Raw genomic sequence first — 14,316 nt, 5'->3', positions numbered from 1 at the left:
CCATTACTCCTGATCCTGCTTTATCCCTCCTGATCCTGCTTTATTCCTCCTGATCCTGCTTTACACACATACGCTCCGCATGGTTTAACATACATGTGTACTGAATGGATAGTGGATTGCAAGCCACTGCCAGACCTCTCTGGTAGAAGCTTATCTATGCTGAGAACAAAAAGATCAGACAGTTGGATTTCATCAGCAGAGATTCAGGAAGCCTACACAAATAGATGGTCAGCGGTTCTGTTTGAATTGCTGGCTTTGATTGATATTCACAAAATGGGTATGGCCACTCCTATTTCCTTAATGAGCCCAGAGCTAGTATCAGTTGGTCAATTAGGGTAGAATGAGTTATTGATACAGTGTTCTGAATCAGTGCTATTTGACAAAATAATCAGTTTGTTTTGATGGACTATGTGGTACTGAGAGCATTCTCTAAGAAAGTGCAGTGATTCACTCTTCGAAAAAGCATAAGCTATCTAAAAACATAAAGCTTTGTTAATGATCCTATCAACATAGCCAAACTGATAGACTAATCTTCATAGAAAATGTTCATCTAAAGCTCATAATTCCTCTGCTTTTTGTTAACAAATAAACTGTGTGCCTGCGAATGGCATCACTAACTTAAGCAATTTTTATTTTGTTCTCCAAAACCCATTAGGAGTTGGGGTGATATCAACCAGTGAAAAGCACAGTATGTTATGACTAATTATTTTGTGGCAAACAACTGGCAGGAACAGACAGCAATGCTTTCAGAGGGAAAACAAGTGTTTCAAAAAGAGATAGAGAAGAAATGCTGCAAACTAGTTGTAATGATAATAATTCAATACCCAAATAAAAGCTTTCAAACAAGTCCTGCAGTTCTACATGCAATGGGGATATACTAAGCAATCAAAAGGTTTATTGGGCAACTGACAGCAAAAATGTCTTCAAACACCAAACATAATCAGAAGAAAATATCAAACATATATATTCACATTAGCACAAAAAGACGCAGTATATAATGTACTTATGTATTGGAGGCCAGGCATGTTCATTAAACCCTTCACCCCGAAGCCTGTTTTCACCTAAGTGACAGGGCCAATTTTTACAATTCTGACCACTGTCAATTTATGAGGTCATAACTCTGAAACGCTTCAACGGATCCTGGTGATTCTGACACTGTTTTCTCGTGACATATTGTACTTCATAATAGTGGTAAAACTTCCTCGATATGACTTGCATTTATTTGTGAAAAAACAAAAAAACAAAAATTTGTCGAAAATTATGAAAATTTAGCAATTTTCAAATTTTTGTTTTTATGCCCTTAAACTAGAGAGTTATATCACATAATATAGTTAATAAACAACATTTCCCACATGTCTGCTTTACATCAGCACAATTCTGGAAACATAATTTTTTTGTTAGGGAGTTATAAGGGTTAAAAGTTGACCAGCGATTTCTCATTTTTGCAACAAAATTTGCAAAACCATTTTTTTTACGGACCACCTCACACTTGAAGTGACTTTGAGGGGGCTATATGACAGAAAATGCCCAAAATGACACCATTCTAAAAACTGCATCCCTCAAGGTACTCAAACCCGCATTCAAAAAGTTTATTAACCCTTCAGGTGCTTCACAGGAATTTTTGTAATGTTTAAAAAAAATTGAACATTTAACTTTTTTTCACAAAATTTTTACTTCAGATCTAATTTGTTTTATTTTACCAAGAATAACAGGAGAAATTAGACATCAAAAGTCGTTGTACAATTTGTCCTGAGTACGCCGATACCCCACATGTTGGGGTAAACCATTGATTGGGCACATGGCAGAGCTCGGAAGGGAAGGAGCGCCATTTGACTTTTCAATGCAAGATTTGCTGGAATTGAGATCGGAACCCATGTCGCGATTGGAGAGCCCCTGACGTGCCTAAACAGTGGAAACCCCCACAGGTGACACCATTTTGGAAAGTAGACCTTCTAAGGAACTAATCTAGATGTGTGGTGAGCACTTTGAACCTCCAAGTGCTTTACAGAAGTTTATAATGTAGAGCCGTAAAAAAAAATTCATATTAATTTTCACAAAAAATGATCTTTTTGCCCCAAATTTTTTATTTTCCCAAGGGTAACAGGATAAATTGGACCCTAAAAGTTGTTGTGCAATTTGTCCTGAGTACGATGATACTTCATATATGGGGATAAACTACTGTTTGAGCGCATGGAAGAGCTCGGAAGGGAAGGAGCGCCATTTGACTTTTCAATGCAAAATTGGCTGGAATTGAGATCGGAACCCATGTCGCAATTGGAGAGCCCCTGACGTGCCTAAACAGTGGAAACCCCCACAATAGACATAATTTTTGAAAGTAGACCCTCTAAGGAACTAATCTAGATGTGTGGTGAGCACTTTGAACCTCCAAATGCTTCTCAGAAGTTTATAATGTAGAGCCGCAAAAAAAATTTCATATTAATTTTCACAAAAAATGATCTTTTTGCCACAAATTTTTTATTTTCCCAAGGGTAACAGGATAAATTGGACCCCAAAAGTTGTTGTGCAATTTGTCCTGAGTACGCTGATACTTCATATATGGGGATAAACCACTGTTTGAGCGCAGGAAAGAGCTCGGAAGGGAAGGAGCGCCATTTGACTTTTCAATGCAAAATTGGCTGGAATTGTGATCGGAACCCATGTCGCGTTTGGAGAGCCCCTGACGTGCCTAAACAGTGGAAACCCCCCACAAGTGACCCCATTTTGGAAAGTAGACCCCTAAGGAACTTATCTAGATGTGTGGTGAGCACTTTTATCCCCCAATTGTTTCACTAAAGTTTAGAATGTAGCGCTGTGAAAATTAAAAAATCATTTTTTTTTCCACAAAATGATGTTTTAGCCCGCAATTTTTTTTTCCCAAGGGTAACAGGAGAAATTGGACCACAAAAGTTATTGTCCAATTTGTCCTGAGTACGCTGATACCCCATACTTGGGGGGGAACCACTGTTTGGGTGCACGGCAGAGCTCGGAAGGGAAGGAGCGCCATTTGAAATGCAGACTTAGATGGATTGGTCTGCAGGTGTCATGTTGCATTTGCAGAGCCCCTGATGGACCTAAACAGTAGAAACCCATCACAAGTGACCCCATATTGGAAACTAGACCCCCTAAGGCTTATCTAGATGTGTTGTGAGAACTTTGAACCAACAAGTGCTTCACTTCAGTTTATAACACAGAGCCGTGAAAATAAAAAATATTTTTTTTCCACGAAAATGATATTTTAGCCCCCACGTTTTTATTTTCCCAAGGGTAACAGGACAAATTGGACCCCAAAAGTTGTTGTCCAACTTGTCCTGAGAATGCTGATACCCCATATGTTGGGGGGAACCACTGTTTGGGCGCACAGGAGAACTCGGAAGGGAAGGAGCACTGTTTTAGTTTTTCAAAGCAGAATTGGCTGGAATTGAGATCGGACGCCATGTTGTGTTTGGAGAGCCCCTGATGTGCCTAAACAGTGGAAACTCCCCAATTATAACTGAAACCTAACCCCAACCCTAACCCCAGCCCTAACCCTAGCCCTAACCCCAGTCCTAACCCTAACCCTAATGGGAAAATGGAAATAAATACATTTTTTAAAATTGTATTATTTTTCTCTAACTAAGAGGGTGATGAAGGGGGGTTTGATTTACTTTTATAGCATTTTTTTGGCGGATTTTTATGGTTGGCAGCCATCACACACTAAAAGACGCTTTTTATTGCAAAAAATAGTTTTTGCATCACCACATTTTGAGAGCTATAATTTATCCATATTTTGGCCCACAGTCATGTGAGATTTTTTTTTTTGTGGGACAAGTTGACGTTTCTATGGGTACCATTTTCGGGCACATGACATTTTTTGATCGCTTTTTATTCCGATTTTTGGGAGGCGGAATGAACAAAAACCAGCAATTCCTGAAATTCTTTTGGGGGAGGCGTTTATACCGTTCCACGTGTGGTAAAATTGACAAAGCAGCTTTATTCTTCAGGTCAGTACGATTACAGCGATACCTCATTTATGTAATTTTTTTATGTTTTGGCGCTTTTACACAATAAAAACTATTTTATATAAAAAAATTATTGTTTTTGCATCGCTTTATTCTGAGAGCTATAACTTTTTTTTTTTTTGCAGATGATGCTGCATGGCGGCTTTTTTTTTGCGGGACAAGATGTCGTATTCAGCCGGTACCATGGTTATTTATATCCGTCTTTTTGATTGCGTGTTATTCCACTTTTTGTTCGCCTGTATGATAATAAAGCGTTGTTTTTTGCATTGTTTTTTTTTTTTGCGTTGTTTACAGAAGGGGTTAACTAGTGGGATAGTTTTATAGAGCGGGTCATTACGGACGCGGCGATAGAAATATGTGTACTTTTATTGTTTTTTTTAATTTACATAAATAAATGGATTTATTGGGAAATGTTTTTTTTTTCTTTATTTGGGGATTTTTTTTTTTTTTTTTATACATTCTATTTTTTTTTTTTTTTTTTCATTTCTACCATTGTCCCAGGGTGGGACATCACTGTATTAGATCAGATCGTTGATCTGACAGTGTGCATAGCACTCTGTCAGATCAGCGATCTGACAGGCAAGATCAGGAGGCTTTCCGGCGCCTGCTCTCAGCAACTCTCAGCAGGCGCCGGCTAGCCAGGTCATTTCGTGACCCGGAAGGAGTCCCGTGGCCATCTTGGATCCGGGGACTCCTTCCGGATCACCGGAGCAACGCGATCTCATCGCGTTCCTCCGGTGGGAGAGCGCAGAGAGTCCCCGTCCCTGTGCGATCCCCCTCTATGCCGCTGTCACTACTGACAGCGGCATCAGAGGGGTTAAATGCCCGCGATCAGCGCTAGCACCGATCATGGGCATTGCTGCGGGGTGTCAGCTGTCATATACAGCTGACACCCGCACCCGATCACCGCGGCGCTCAGCGTGAGACCGCGGTGATCAGTGCGCCATACTAGTACTGCGGCTGGCACAAATGCAGTGCCGGCAGCGCAGTACTAGTACGGCGCATGTCGCGAAGGGGTTAAAGTATCTAAGATTCACCAAATAATAACTAGAACTTGCCTCCAATTTCTCAGTATGTGCAGTCTCTATTGCTTTTGTATTTATTTTGCAAGGCTTTTCAATTTACTTGGCCTCTGTTATTATGACTGTCACTCTGATTGTGTGGTCATAACAATGTCTAAACTCTATGGATTGAAACATAGAAAACAAGCTTTTTACAGTATCATTTCTAATTAGATTTTTCCAAGATATGATAGAATGTCATTTATTGCTTTATAATTAAGTTGTCAACGATAGAATAGGCCAATGTTTTCACATTCATTCAACCAATTACAGTTTATAGCGAATGTCACCAAAGTTGACACACTATACGAATGTAACTACAGCAAGTCTTGTAATACAACAACAGAAGTAGCAGCAAAAATCACTGTTGGAAGTTGATCACAGTCAACTGCAATCCTAAGTATATCATCTCAACGACGGCAACCAAGACATGTCTACTACTCTTAGTCTTTCATTGTTTTTTTTTAGCAAATTATGCTGTATCCTAAGATTGCTTTCACACTGCTGTGGGCAAGTTCAGACACTGCTATGTGATAGCAATCAATTTTGCACATCTGTTATTAAAGGGGTTTTCCACTACTTTAACATTGATGGTTCATTCTCAAGAAAAGTCAGATCAATGGGAATCCAACATCTGAAACCTCCACCAATCAGCTGTTGGCATTGATCGGCATATGTACAGTATACAGAGTGGAACGTAGCCTCTACTTCACTCTGTTTCATGGTCGCTGCAACAGCAGCTTTTGTTCATATTCAAAATGCACTAACCCCAGTATTGCCCATGGTGGGCAGACTGATTTGATATTGACAGATGATCAGATTCAAATCATATCCACTTATTTTGATGAATAGATGTTCATCATTCCTACCACGACTGTTGACTTTAGAGAAGAAGCTTGTCATCTTTCCTCTTTTGATGATCTAGTTGTGCATGCCACGTACATTAACTGTTGATAATGTATTTATTTATTTTACTCGCTTATATAGCGTCATTAATTTCACAGTGATTTGCAGACATCATCGTCATCATCACTGTCCCCGTTGGGGATCACAATCTAAATTCCCTATCAGCATGTCTTCGGAATGTGGGAGGAAACAGGAGCACCCGGAGGAAACCCACATAAACACGGGGAGAACATACAAACTCCTTGCAGATGTTGTCCTTGGTGGGATTTGAACCCAGGATCCCAGCGCTGCAAGGCTGCAATGTTAACCACTGAGCCTCTTAGTATTTATAGTGAATGGATACATAATTATAAAATGAATGATTATCAATAAAATTAATATAATAGCTGATAACTAATGACTTCAATATAACTATACTCACCAAACAATATTTATAGATTCAGGCACTGCCTTGGAATGAAACAGCGTGCATATGTGGAAAGTGAAACTATGCATTTTGCTCAACTATTCTCAGCTGTTGAGCTGGCAAGCTGATATCAGCAGCCAATTAATTTCGCTAAGCCAATAATTAAGTAAGTTTTTAATTAGAATGAAGAATTTCCTGCTAGATTTGAGATGGGCTGAGCAATGAGATGTGTTGTGCAATGAGATGTATCCTGCCATAAAGCAAGGAAAGCCATTAACGCTCAGAGATTAGAACTCTCAAGTTAGATTTGACTTTGCTGGTTGCATAGGAAATCATTGCACCATATGAATTACTTACTATCTGGGGAATCATTATCATAAAGCATACAATATGCACTATTTCTGCATGTGTCTCTTTATCAGTATGTATCCAAGTTTATTTCTGAACAGGGTCCATATGTTTTCTTAATTTCTTTGTTGAAATCTCGATGGCTCCCCAGATGTTCTATGTCAGTCTCAGATGCTAGGCTCATCACAGAGCTGGCATCACTTCATAAGCCTTTCTCACTTCCCACATTTCGAATACAACGTTAACCAATAACAGACGCACTATACATTGATCTTCCATGTCAACACTCCTAGATCTCTAAATGAGTCGATATAAGACTATCTTTTAAGTCCTGCTATGATATGTCTAATAGCTGTCATCCAAGTGCACAAAGAGTTACAAGCCATAAAATATAAAAAAAAGTAATCATTTTAAGTAACATTAATATTTTCGAGCGTGCCTTGCAACATTCCATAATAACATTTCATTATCACACAACTTATTATGTTGTGGTGTACAGTAGTTATGGTTAAGTCTATGTTTGATACACTCTTAGCCAGATTTACAAAAACTCTAATGTTTAGACAGCTTAAAAGAAACCTGTCATCAGAAGAAAATGCTATAAACCGGCATATATATAGGGTTAGTCTGCAGGTTAATAGTATTAATACCCTGCACGGTGCCCGCACTTAGCCGAATGCTGCAGGGAGAAAATTAGCTTTATTCCCCCGGAAGCATTCCAGTTTAAGTCAGAGGGGTGGCACTGGCGTGGGTTCAGCAATTGCGCCCCCAGGCCAGACTGACACTGGCTCTGCATTGGGGCCAGGGGCACTGCCCCCGTAACTGAAATCAAAACACATTCAGGAGGAATAAAGTTCAGTTTCTCTCGGCTAATTTCAGGAGCCATGCAGGTTAATAAAGCTATGAATCTGCAGTTTAACCCTATATACAGTACAGACCAAAAGACCAAAAGTTTGGACACACCTACTCATTTAAAGATTTTTCTGTATGACTATGAAAATTGTGCATTCACACTGAAGGCATCAAAAATATGAATTAACACATGTGGAATTATATACTTAACAAAAAATTGTGAAACAACTGAAATTATGTCTTATATTCTAGGTTCTTCAAAGTAGCCACATTTTGCTTTGATGACTGCTTTGCACACTCTTGGCATTCTCTTGATGAGCTTCAAGAGGTAGTCACCAGGAATGGTCTTCCAACAATCTTGAAGGAGTTCCCAGAGATGCTTAGCACTTGTTGGCCCTTTTGCCTTCATTCTGCGGTCCAGCTCACCCCAAACCATCTCGATTGGGTTCAGGTCTGGTGGCTGTTGAGGCCAGGTCATCTGGCGTAGCACCCCATCACTCTCCTTCTTGGTCAAATAGCCCTTACACAGCCTTGAGGTGTGTTTGGGGTCATTGCCCTGTTGAAAAATAAATGATGGTCCAACTAAACGCAAACCGGATGGAATAGCATGCCGCTGCAAGATGCTTTGGTAGCCGTGCTGGTTCAGTATGCCTTCAATTTTGAATAAATCCCCAACAGTGTCACCAGCAAAGCACCCCCACACCATCACACCTCCTCCTCCATGCTTCATGGTGGGAACCAGGCATGTAGAGTCCATCCGTTCACCTTTTCTGCGTCACGCAAAGACACGGTGGTTGGAACCAAAGATCTAAAATTTGGACTCATCATACCAAAGCACAGATTTCCACTGGTCTAATGTCCATTCCTTGTGTGCTTTAGCCCAAACAAGTCTCTTCTGCTTGTTGCCTGTCCTTAGCAGTGGTTTCCTAGCAGCTATTCTACCATGAAGGCCTTCTGCACAAAGTCTCCTCTTAACAGTTGTTGTAGAGATGTGTCTGCTGCTAGAACTCTGTGTGGCATTGACCTGGTCTGTAATCTGAGCTGCTGTTAACCTGCAATTTCTGAAGCTGGTGACTTGGATAAACTTATCCTCAGAAGCAGAGGTGACTCTTGGCCTTCCTTTCCTGGGGCGGTCCTCATGTGAGCCAGTTTCTTTGTAGCGCTTGATGGTTTTTGCCACTGCACTTGGGGACACTTTCAAAGTTTTCCCAATTTTTCAGACTGACTGACCTTCACTTCTTAAAGTAAGGATGGCCACTCGTTTTTCTTTACTTAGCTGCTTTTTTCTTGCCATAATGCAAATTCTAACAGTCTATTCAGTAGGACTATCAGTTGTGCATCCACCAGACTTCTGCACAACACAACTGATGGTCCCAACCCCATTTATTTAGCAAGAAATCCCTCTTATTAAACCTGACAGGGCACACCTGTGAAGTGAAAACCATTTCCGGTGACTACCTCTTGAAGCTCGTCAAGAGAATGCCAAGAGTGTGCAAAGCAGTCATCAGAGCAAAAGGTGGCTACTTTGAAGAACCTAGAATATAAGACATAATTTCAGTTGTTTCACACTTTTTTGTTAAGTATATAATTCCATATGTGTTAATTCATAGTTTTGATGCCTTCAGTGTGAATGTACTATTTTCATAGTCATGAAAATACAGAAAATCTTTAAATGAGAAGGTGTGTCCAAACTTTTGGTCTGTACTGTATGTTAATAGCATTTCCTTCTGGTGACAGGTTTCATTTAAAATGGGTTTACATGGCACAATCATGCTAAGTAAATGGCAATTGATTGACTACATACAAGCCGATCAGTGTTTGTTTAATTGCCGGTCTAGACAGGCTGAATACAATTCTACAAACACAGAATGATCTTTACTACAATCGCTCGCTGTGCATAGAATTTTATATTATTGACAGGAAGCACACCTCCTGTTTACACAGGACAATGTTCTGCTGATAATAATGATTATTAACCCCACTTAAAAACATTGAACCCAAAAAACCATCACTTTGCGTGTTCACCATGTGTTTGTTGACCTGTTTAGTGGGCTGATAATCAAGAGCAGTCTAAAGAACTTAGTTAACCCCTTTCTGACATTGGACGTACTATCCCGTCGAGGTGGGGTGGGCCCGTATGACCACCGACGGGATAGTACGTCCAGCGCGATCGGCGGCGCTCACGTGGGGAGCGCGGCCAATCGCGGCCGGGAGTCAGCTGACTATCGCAGCTGACATCCGGCACTATGTGCCAGGAGCGGTCATGGACCACCTCCGGCACATTAACCCCCAGCACACCGCGATCAAACATCGCGTTGTGCCGGCGGTACAGGGAAGCATCGCGCAGGGAGGGGGCTCCCTGCGGGCTTCCCTGAGACCCCCGGAGCAACGCGATGTGATCGCGTTGCTGCGAGGGTCTCTTACCTCCTCCTCGCTGCAGTTGCCCAGATCCAAGATGGCCACGGCATCCGGGCCCTGCAGGGAGGGAGGTGGCTTACCAAGTGCCTGCTCACAGCAGGCGCTTGGTAAGCCTGCAGTGCTGTAAGTCAGATCGGTGATCTGACAGAGTGCTGTGCAAACTGTCAGATCAGTGTTCTGTGATGTCCCCCCCTGGGACAAAGTAAAAAAGTTACAAAAAAAATTTACACATGTGTAAAAAAAAATAAAAAAAAATTCCTAAATAAAGAAAAAAATATATATATATTATTCCCATAAATACATTTCTTTATCTAAAAAAAAAAACAATAAAAGCACACATATTTAGTATCGCTGCGTCCGTAACGACCCCACCTATAAAACTGTATCACTAGTTAACCCCTTCAGTGAACACCGTAGGATAAAAAAAAACAAAAAACGAGGCAAAAAACAACACTTTATTCTCATACCGCCAAACAAAAAGTGGAATAACACGCGATCAAAAAGACGGATATAAATAACCATGGTACCGCTGAAAACGTCATCTTGTCCCGCAAAAAACGAGCTGCCACACAGTGTCATCAAAGAAAAAATAAAAAAGTTATAGTCCTCAGAATAAAGCGATGCCAAAATAATTATTTATTCTATAAAATAGTTTTTATCGTATAAAAGCGCCAAAGCATAAAAAAATGATATAAATGAGGTATCGCTGTAATCGTACTGACCCGAATAATAAAACTGCTTTATCAATTTTACCAAACGTGGAACGGTATAAACGCTTCCCCCAAAAGAAATTCATGAATAGCTGTTTTTTTGTCATTCTGCCTCACAAAAATCGGAATAAAAAGTGATCAAAAACTGTCACATGTCCGAAAATGTTACCAATAAAAACATAAACTCATCCCGCAAAAAAAGGCCTCACATGACTCTGTGGACCAAAATATGGAAAAATTATAGGTCTCAAAATGTGGAGACGCAAAAACTTTTTTGCTATAAAAAGCTTCTTTTAGTGTGTGACGGCTGCCAATCATAAAAATCCGCTATAAAAAATGCTATAAAAGTAAATCAAACCCCCCTTCATCACCCCCTTAGTTAGGGAAAAATAATAAAATTAAAAAAATGTATTTATTTCCATTTTCCCATTAGGGTTAGGGCTTGGGTTAGGGCTAGGGTTAGGGCTAGGGTTAGGGTTAGGGCTAGGGTTAGGTTTAGGGCTAGGGTTAGGGTTGGGGCTAGGGTTGGAGCTAAAGTTAGGGTTAGGGTTGGGGCTAAAGTTAGGGTTAGGGTTTGGATTACATTTACGGTTGGGATTAGGGTTGGGATTAGAGTTAGGGGTGTGTCAGGGTTAGGGGTGTGGTTAGGGTTACCATTGGGATTAGGGTTAGGGGTGTGTTTGGATTAGGATTTCAGTTAGAATTGGGGAGTTTCCACTGTTTAGGCACATCAGGGGCTCTCCAAATGCGAAATGGCGTCTGATCTCAATTCCAGCCAATTCTGCATTGAAAAAGTAAAACAGTGCTCCTTCCCTTCCGAGCTTTCCCATGCGCCCAAACAGGGGTTTACCCCCACATATGGGGCATCAGCGTACTCGGGACAAATTGGACAACAACTTTTGGGGTCCAAGTTCTCTTGTTACCCTTGGGAAAATATAAATTTGGGGGGCTAAAAATCATTTTTGTGGGAAAAAAAGGATTTTTTATTTTCACGGCTCTGCTTTGTAAACTGTAGTGAAACACTTGGGGGTTCAAAGTTCTCACAACACATCTAGATAAGTTCCTTGGGAGGTTTAGTTTCCAATATGGGGTCACATTCCAGTCAATTTTGCATTGAAAAGTCAAATGGCGCTCCTTCCCTTCCGAGCTCTGCCATGCGCCCAAACAGTCGTTTACCCCCACATATGGGGTATCGGCGTACTCAGGACAAATTGCACAATAACTTTTGTGGTCTAATTTCTTCTCTTACCCTTGGGAAAATAAAAAATTGGGGGCGAAAAGATAATTTTTGGGAAAAAATATGATTTTTTATTTTTACGGCTCTGCATTATAAACTTCTGTTAAGCACTTGTTGGGTCAAAGTGCTCACCAAACATCTAGATAAGTTCCTTAAGGGGTCTACTTTCAAAAATGGTGTCACTTGTGGGGGGTTTCAATGTTTAGGCACATCAGGGGCTCTCCAAACGCAACATGGCGTCCCATCTTAATTCCAGTCAATTTTGCATTGAAAAGTCAAACTGCGCTCCTTCCCTTCCGAGCTCTCCCATGCACCCAAACAGTGGTTTACCCCCACATATGGGGTATCAGCGTACTCAGGACAAATTGCACAACAACTCTTGTGGTCCAATTTCTTCTCTTACCCTTGGGAAAATAAAAAATTGGGGGCGAAAAGATAATTTTTGTGAAAAAATATGATTTTTTATTTTTACGGCTCTGCATTATAAACTTCTGTGAAGCACTTGGTGGGTCAAAGTGCTCACCACACATCTAGATAAGTTCCTTAGGGGGTCTACTTTCCAAAATGGTGTCACTTGTGGGGGGTTTCAATGTTTAGGCACATCAGGGGCTCTCCAAACGCAACATGGCGTTCCATCTCAATTCCAGTCAATTTTGCATTGAAAAGTCAAATGGCGCTCCTTCCCTTCCGAGCTCTGCGGTGTGCCCAAACAGTGGTTTACCCCCACATATGGGGTATCAGCGTACTCAGCACAAATTGTACAACAACTTTTGGGGTCCATTTTCTCCTGTTACCCTTGGTAAAATAAAACAAATTGGAGCTGAAATAAATTTTGTGTAAAAAAAAATTAAATGTTAATTTTTATTTAAACATTCCAAAAATTCCTGTGAAACACCTGAAGGGTTAATAAATTTATTGAATGTGGTTTTGAGCACCTTGAGGGGTGCAGTTTTTAGAATGGTGTCACACTTGGGTATTTTCTATCATATAGATCCCTCAAAATGACTTCAAATGAGATGTGGTCCCTAAAAAAAAATGGTGTTGTAAAAATGAGAAATTGCTGGTCAACTTTTAACCCTTATAACTCAATAACAAAAAAAAAATTTTGGTTCCTAAATTGTGCTGATGTAAAGTAGACATGTGGGAAATGTTACCTGTTAAGTATTTTGTGTGACATATCTCTGTTATTTAAGGGCATAAAAATTCAAAGTTGGAAAATTGCGAAATTTTCAAAATTTTCGCCAAATTTCCGTTTCTTTACAAATAAATGCAAGTTATATCGAAGAAATTTTATGACTATCATGAAGTACAGTATGTCACGAGAAAAAATTGTCAGAATCGCCAAGATCCGTTGAAGCGTTCCAGAGTTATAACCTCATAAAGGGACCGTGGTCAGAATTGTAAAAATTGGCCCGGTCATTAACATGCAAACCACCCTTGGGGGTAAAGGGGTTAATCTTAAAATGCATCAAATTTACCATAGTGATTAATGCTGTTTCATAAATTTGGAAACCATGATCCCTAAGCAGGTAATTACCTCTTCACTATACTTTCCAACATATGAGTAGATCTCCGAGAGCGCACTCATAGTGTTGAACTCATTCATGTGCATACGCGATTGCTCTGCCAAGTAAGCATTCATATCTTGGTCACTGATAGCTGGCATTTTGGCAATGTCAGAATAGTACCTGGAAAACAGAACAAATAGAAAAACATTTTTTAGAATTTTAAGCAATCAAAAACCCACAAAACTTGATTTTTACTTAAATAACAACATTTTGAATAGGCTGCCAATAATTACTTTTTTACCTGTGAAAATCTATTTTTTTGGTTCACTGGTAATTTTAGTGAGTTCATTTTAAGGCACATAGAGTACCACTTCTTATATCAGGGGTCATTGTACAATATTCATTTTCTACAGTCGTATAAAGGTCGATAGATTTCTTTACAGATTATCATGATCCCATTGGTAAATATATTAAAGTCAAAATGTTTGATACATTTTCATTCATTTTGAAGCTGTCAACAATAAGTGAAAGAAATCTTTGTTGTATCCTTTGGGCTTCATTGTATTTCAATTCCCTAAAGATTTTCCCATCTTCTGACTCATTAAGGAATGTTGTATTCTCCATGTCCTTCATCCCTCATGTAATTCCTGTATAAGCGGACGTACCACGAGGAAGGCAATCAGTCATTGCCATTCACATCTGTGCTTTGCTGTCAACTAGTTAATTAGACTCAATCATTTACATATTTAATTTCTTCATTCTGACATTCTGTGCACCAAAGAAGTCAGCTACATGATACATGATTTTATAATTAGGAGCAGAAGTCTGATACTAGAATAGCTGACAGGTGTCCTGTGGCTATCATAGTGACA

General features: G+C 40.0%; 1 protein-coding gene across 2 annotated transcripts in view; it reads right to left on the bottom strand.

Moving 5' to 3' along the window:
- PLXNA4 (plexin A4) overlaps nucleotides 1-14,316 on the bottom strand; it is a 1,056,784-nt gene that overhangs the window by 3,237 nt on the left and 1,039,231 nt on the right. For both annotated transcript variants that reach the window (XM_077264448.1, XM_077264449.1), the window contains one exon: nucleotides 13,474-13,624. In XM_077264448.1, the coding sequence (XP_077120563.1) occupies nucleotides 13,474-13,624 (151 nt within the window). The remainder of the gene's footprint in view (nucleotides 1-13,473; nucleotides 13,625-14,316) is intronic.

The sequence above is a fragment of the Ranitomeya variabilis genome, chromosome 5 (genome assembly GCF_051348905.1).
Source record: "Ranitomeya variabilis isolate aRanVar5 chromosome 5, aRanVar5.hap1, whole genome shotgun sequence".
NCBI lineage: Eukaryota > Metazoa > Chordata > Amphibia > Anura > Dendrobatidae > Ranitomeya > Ranitomeya variabilis.
The sequence above is the reverse complement of the archived record's forward strand: the minus strand, read 5'-3'. Positions and strand labels throughout refer to the sequence as shown.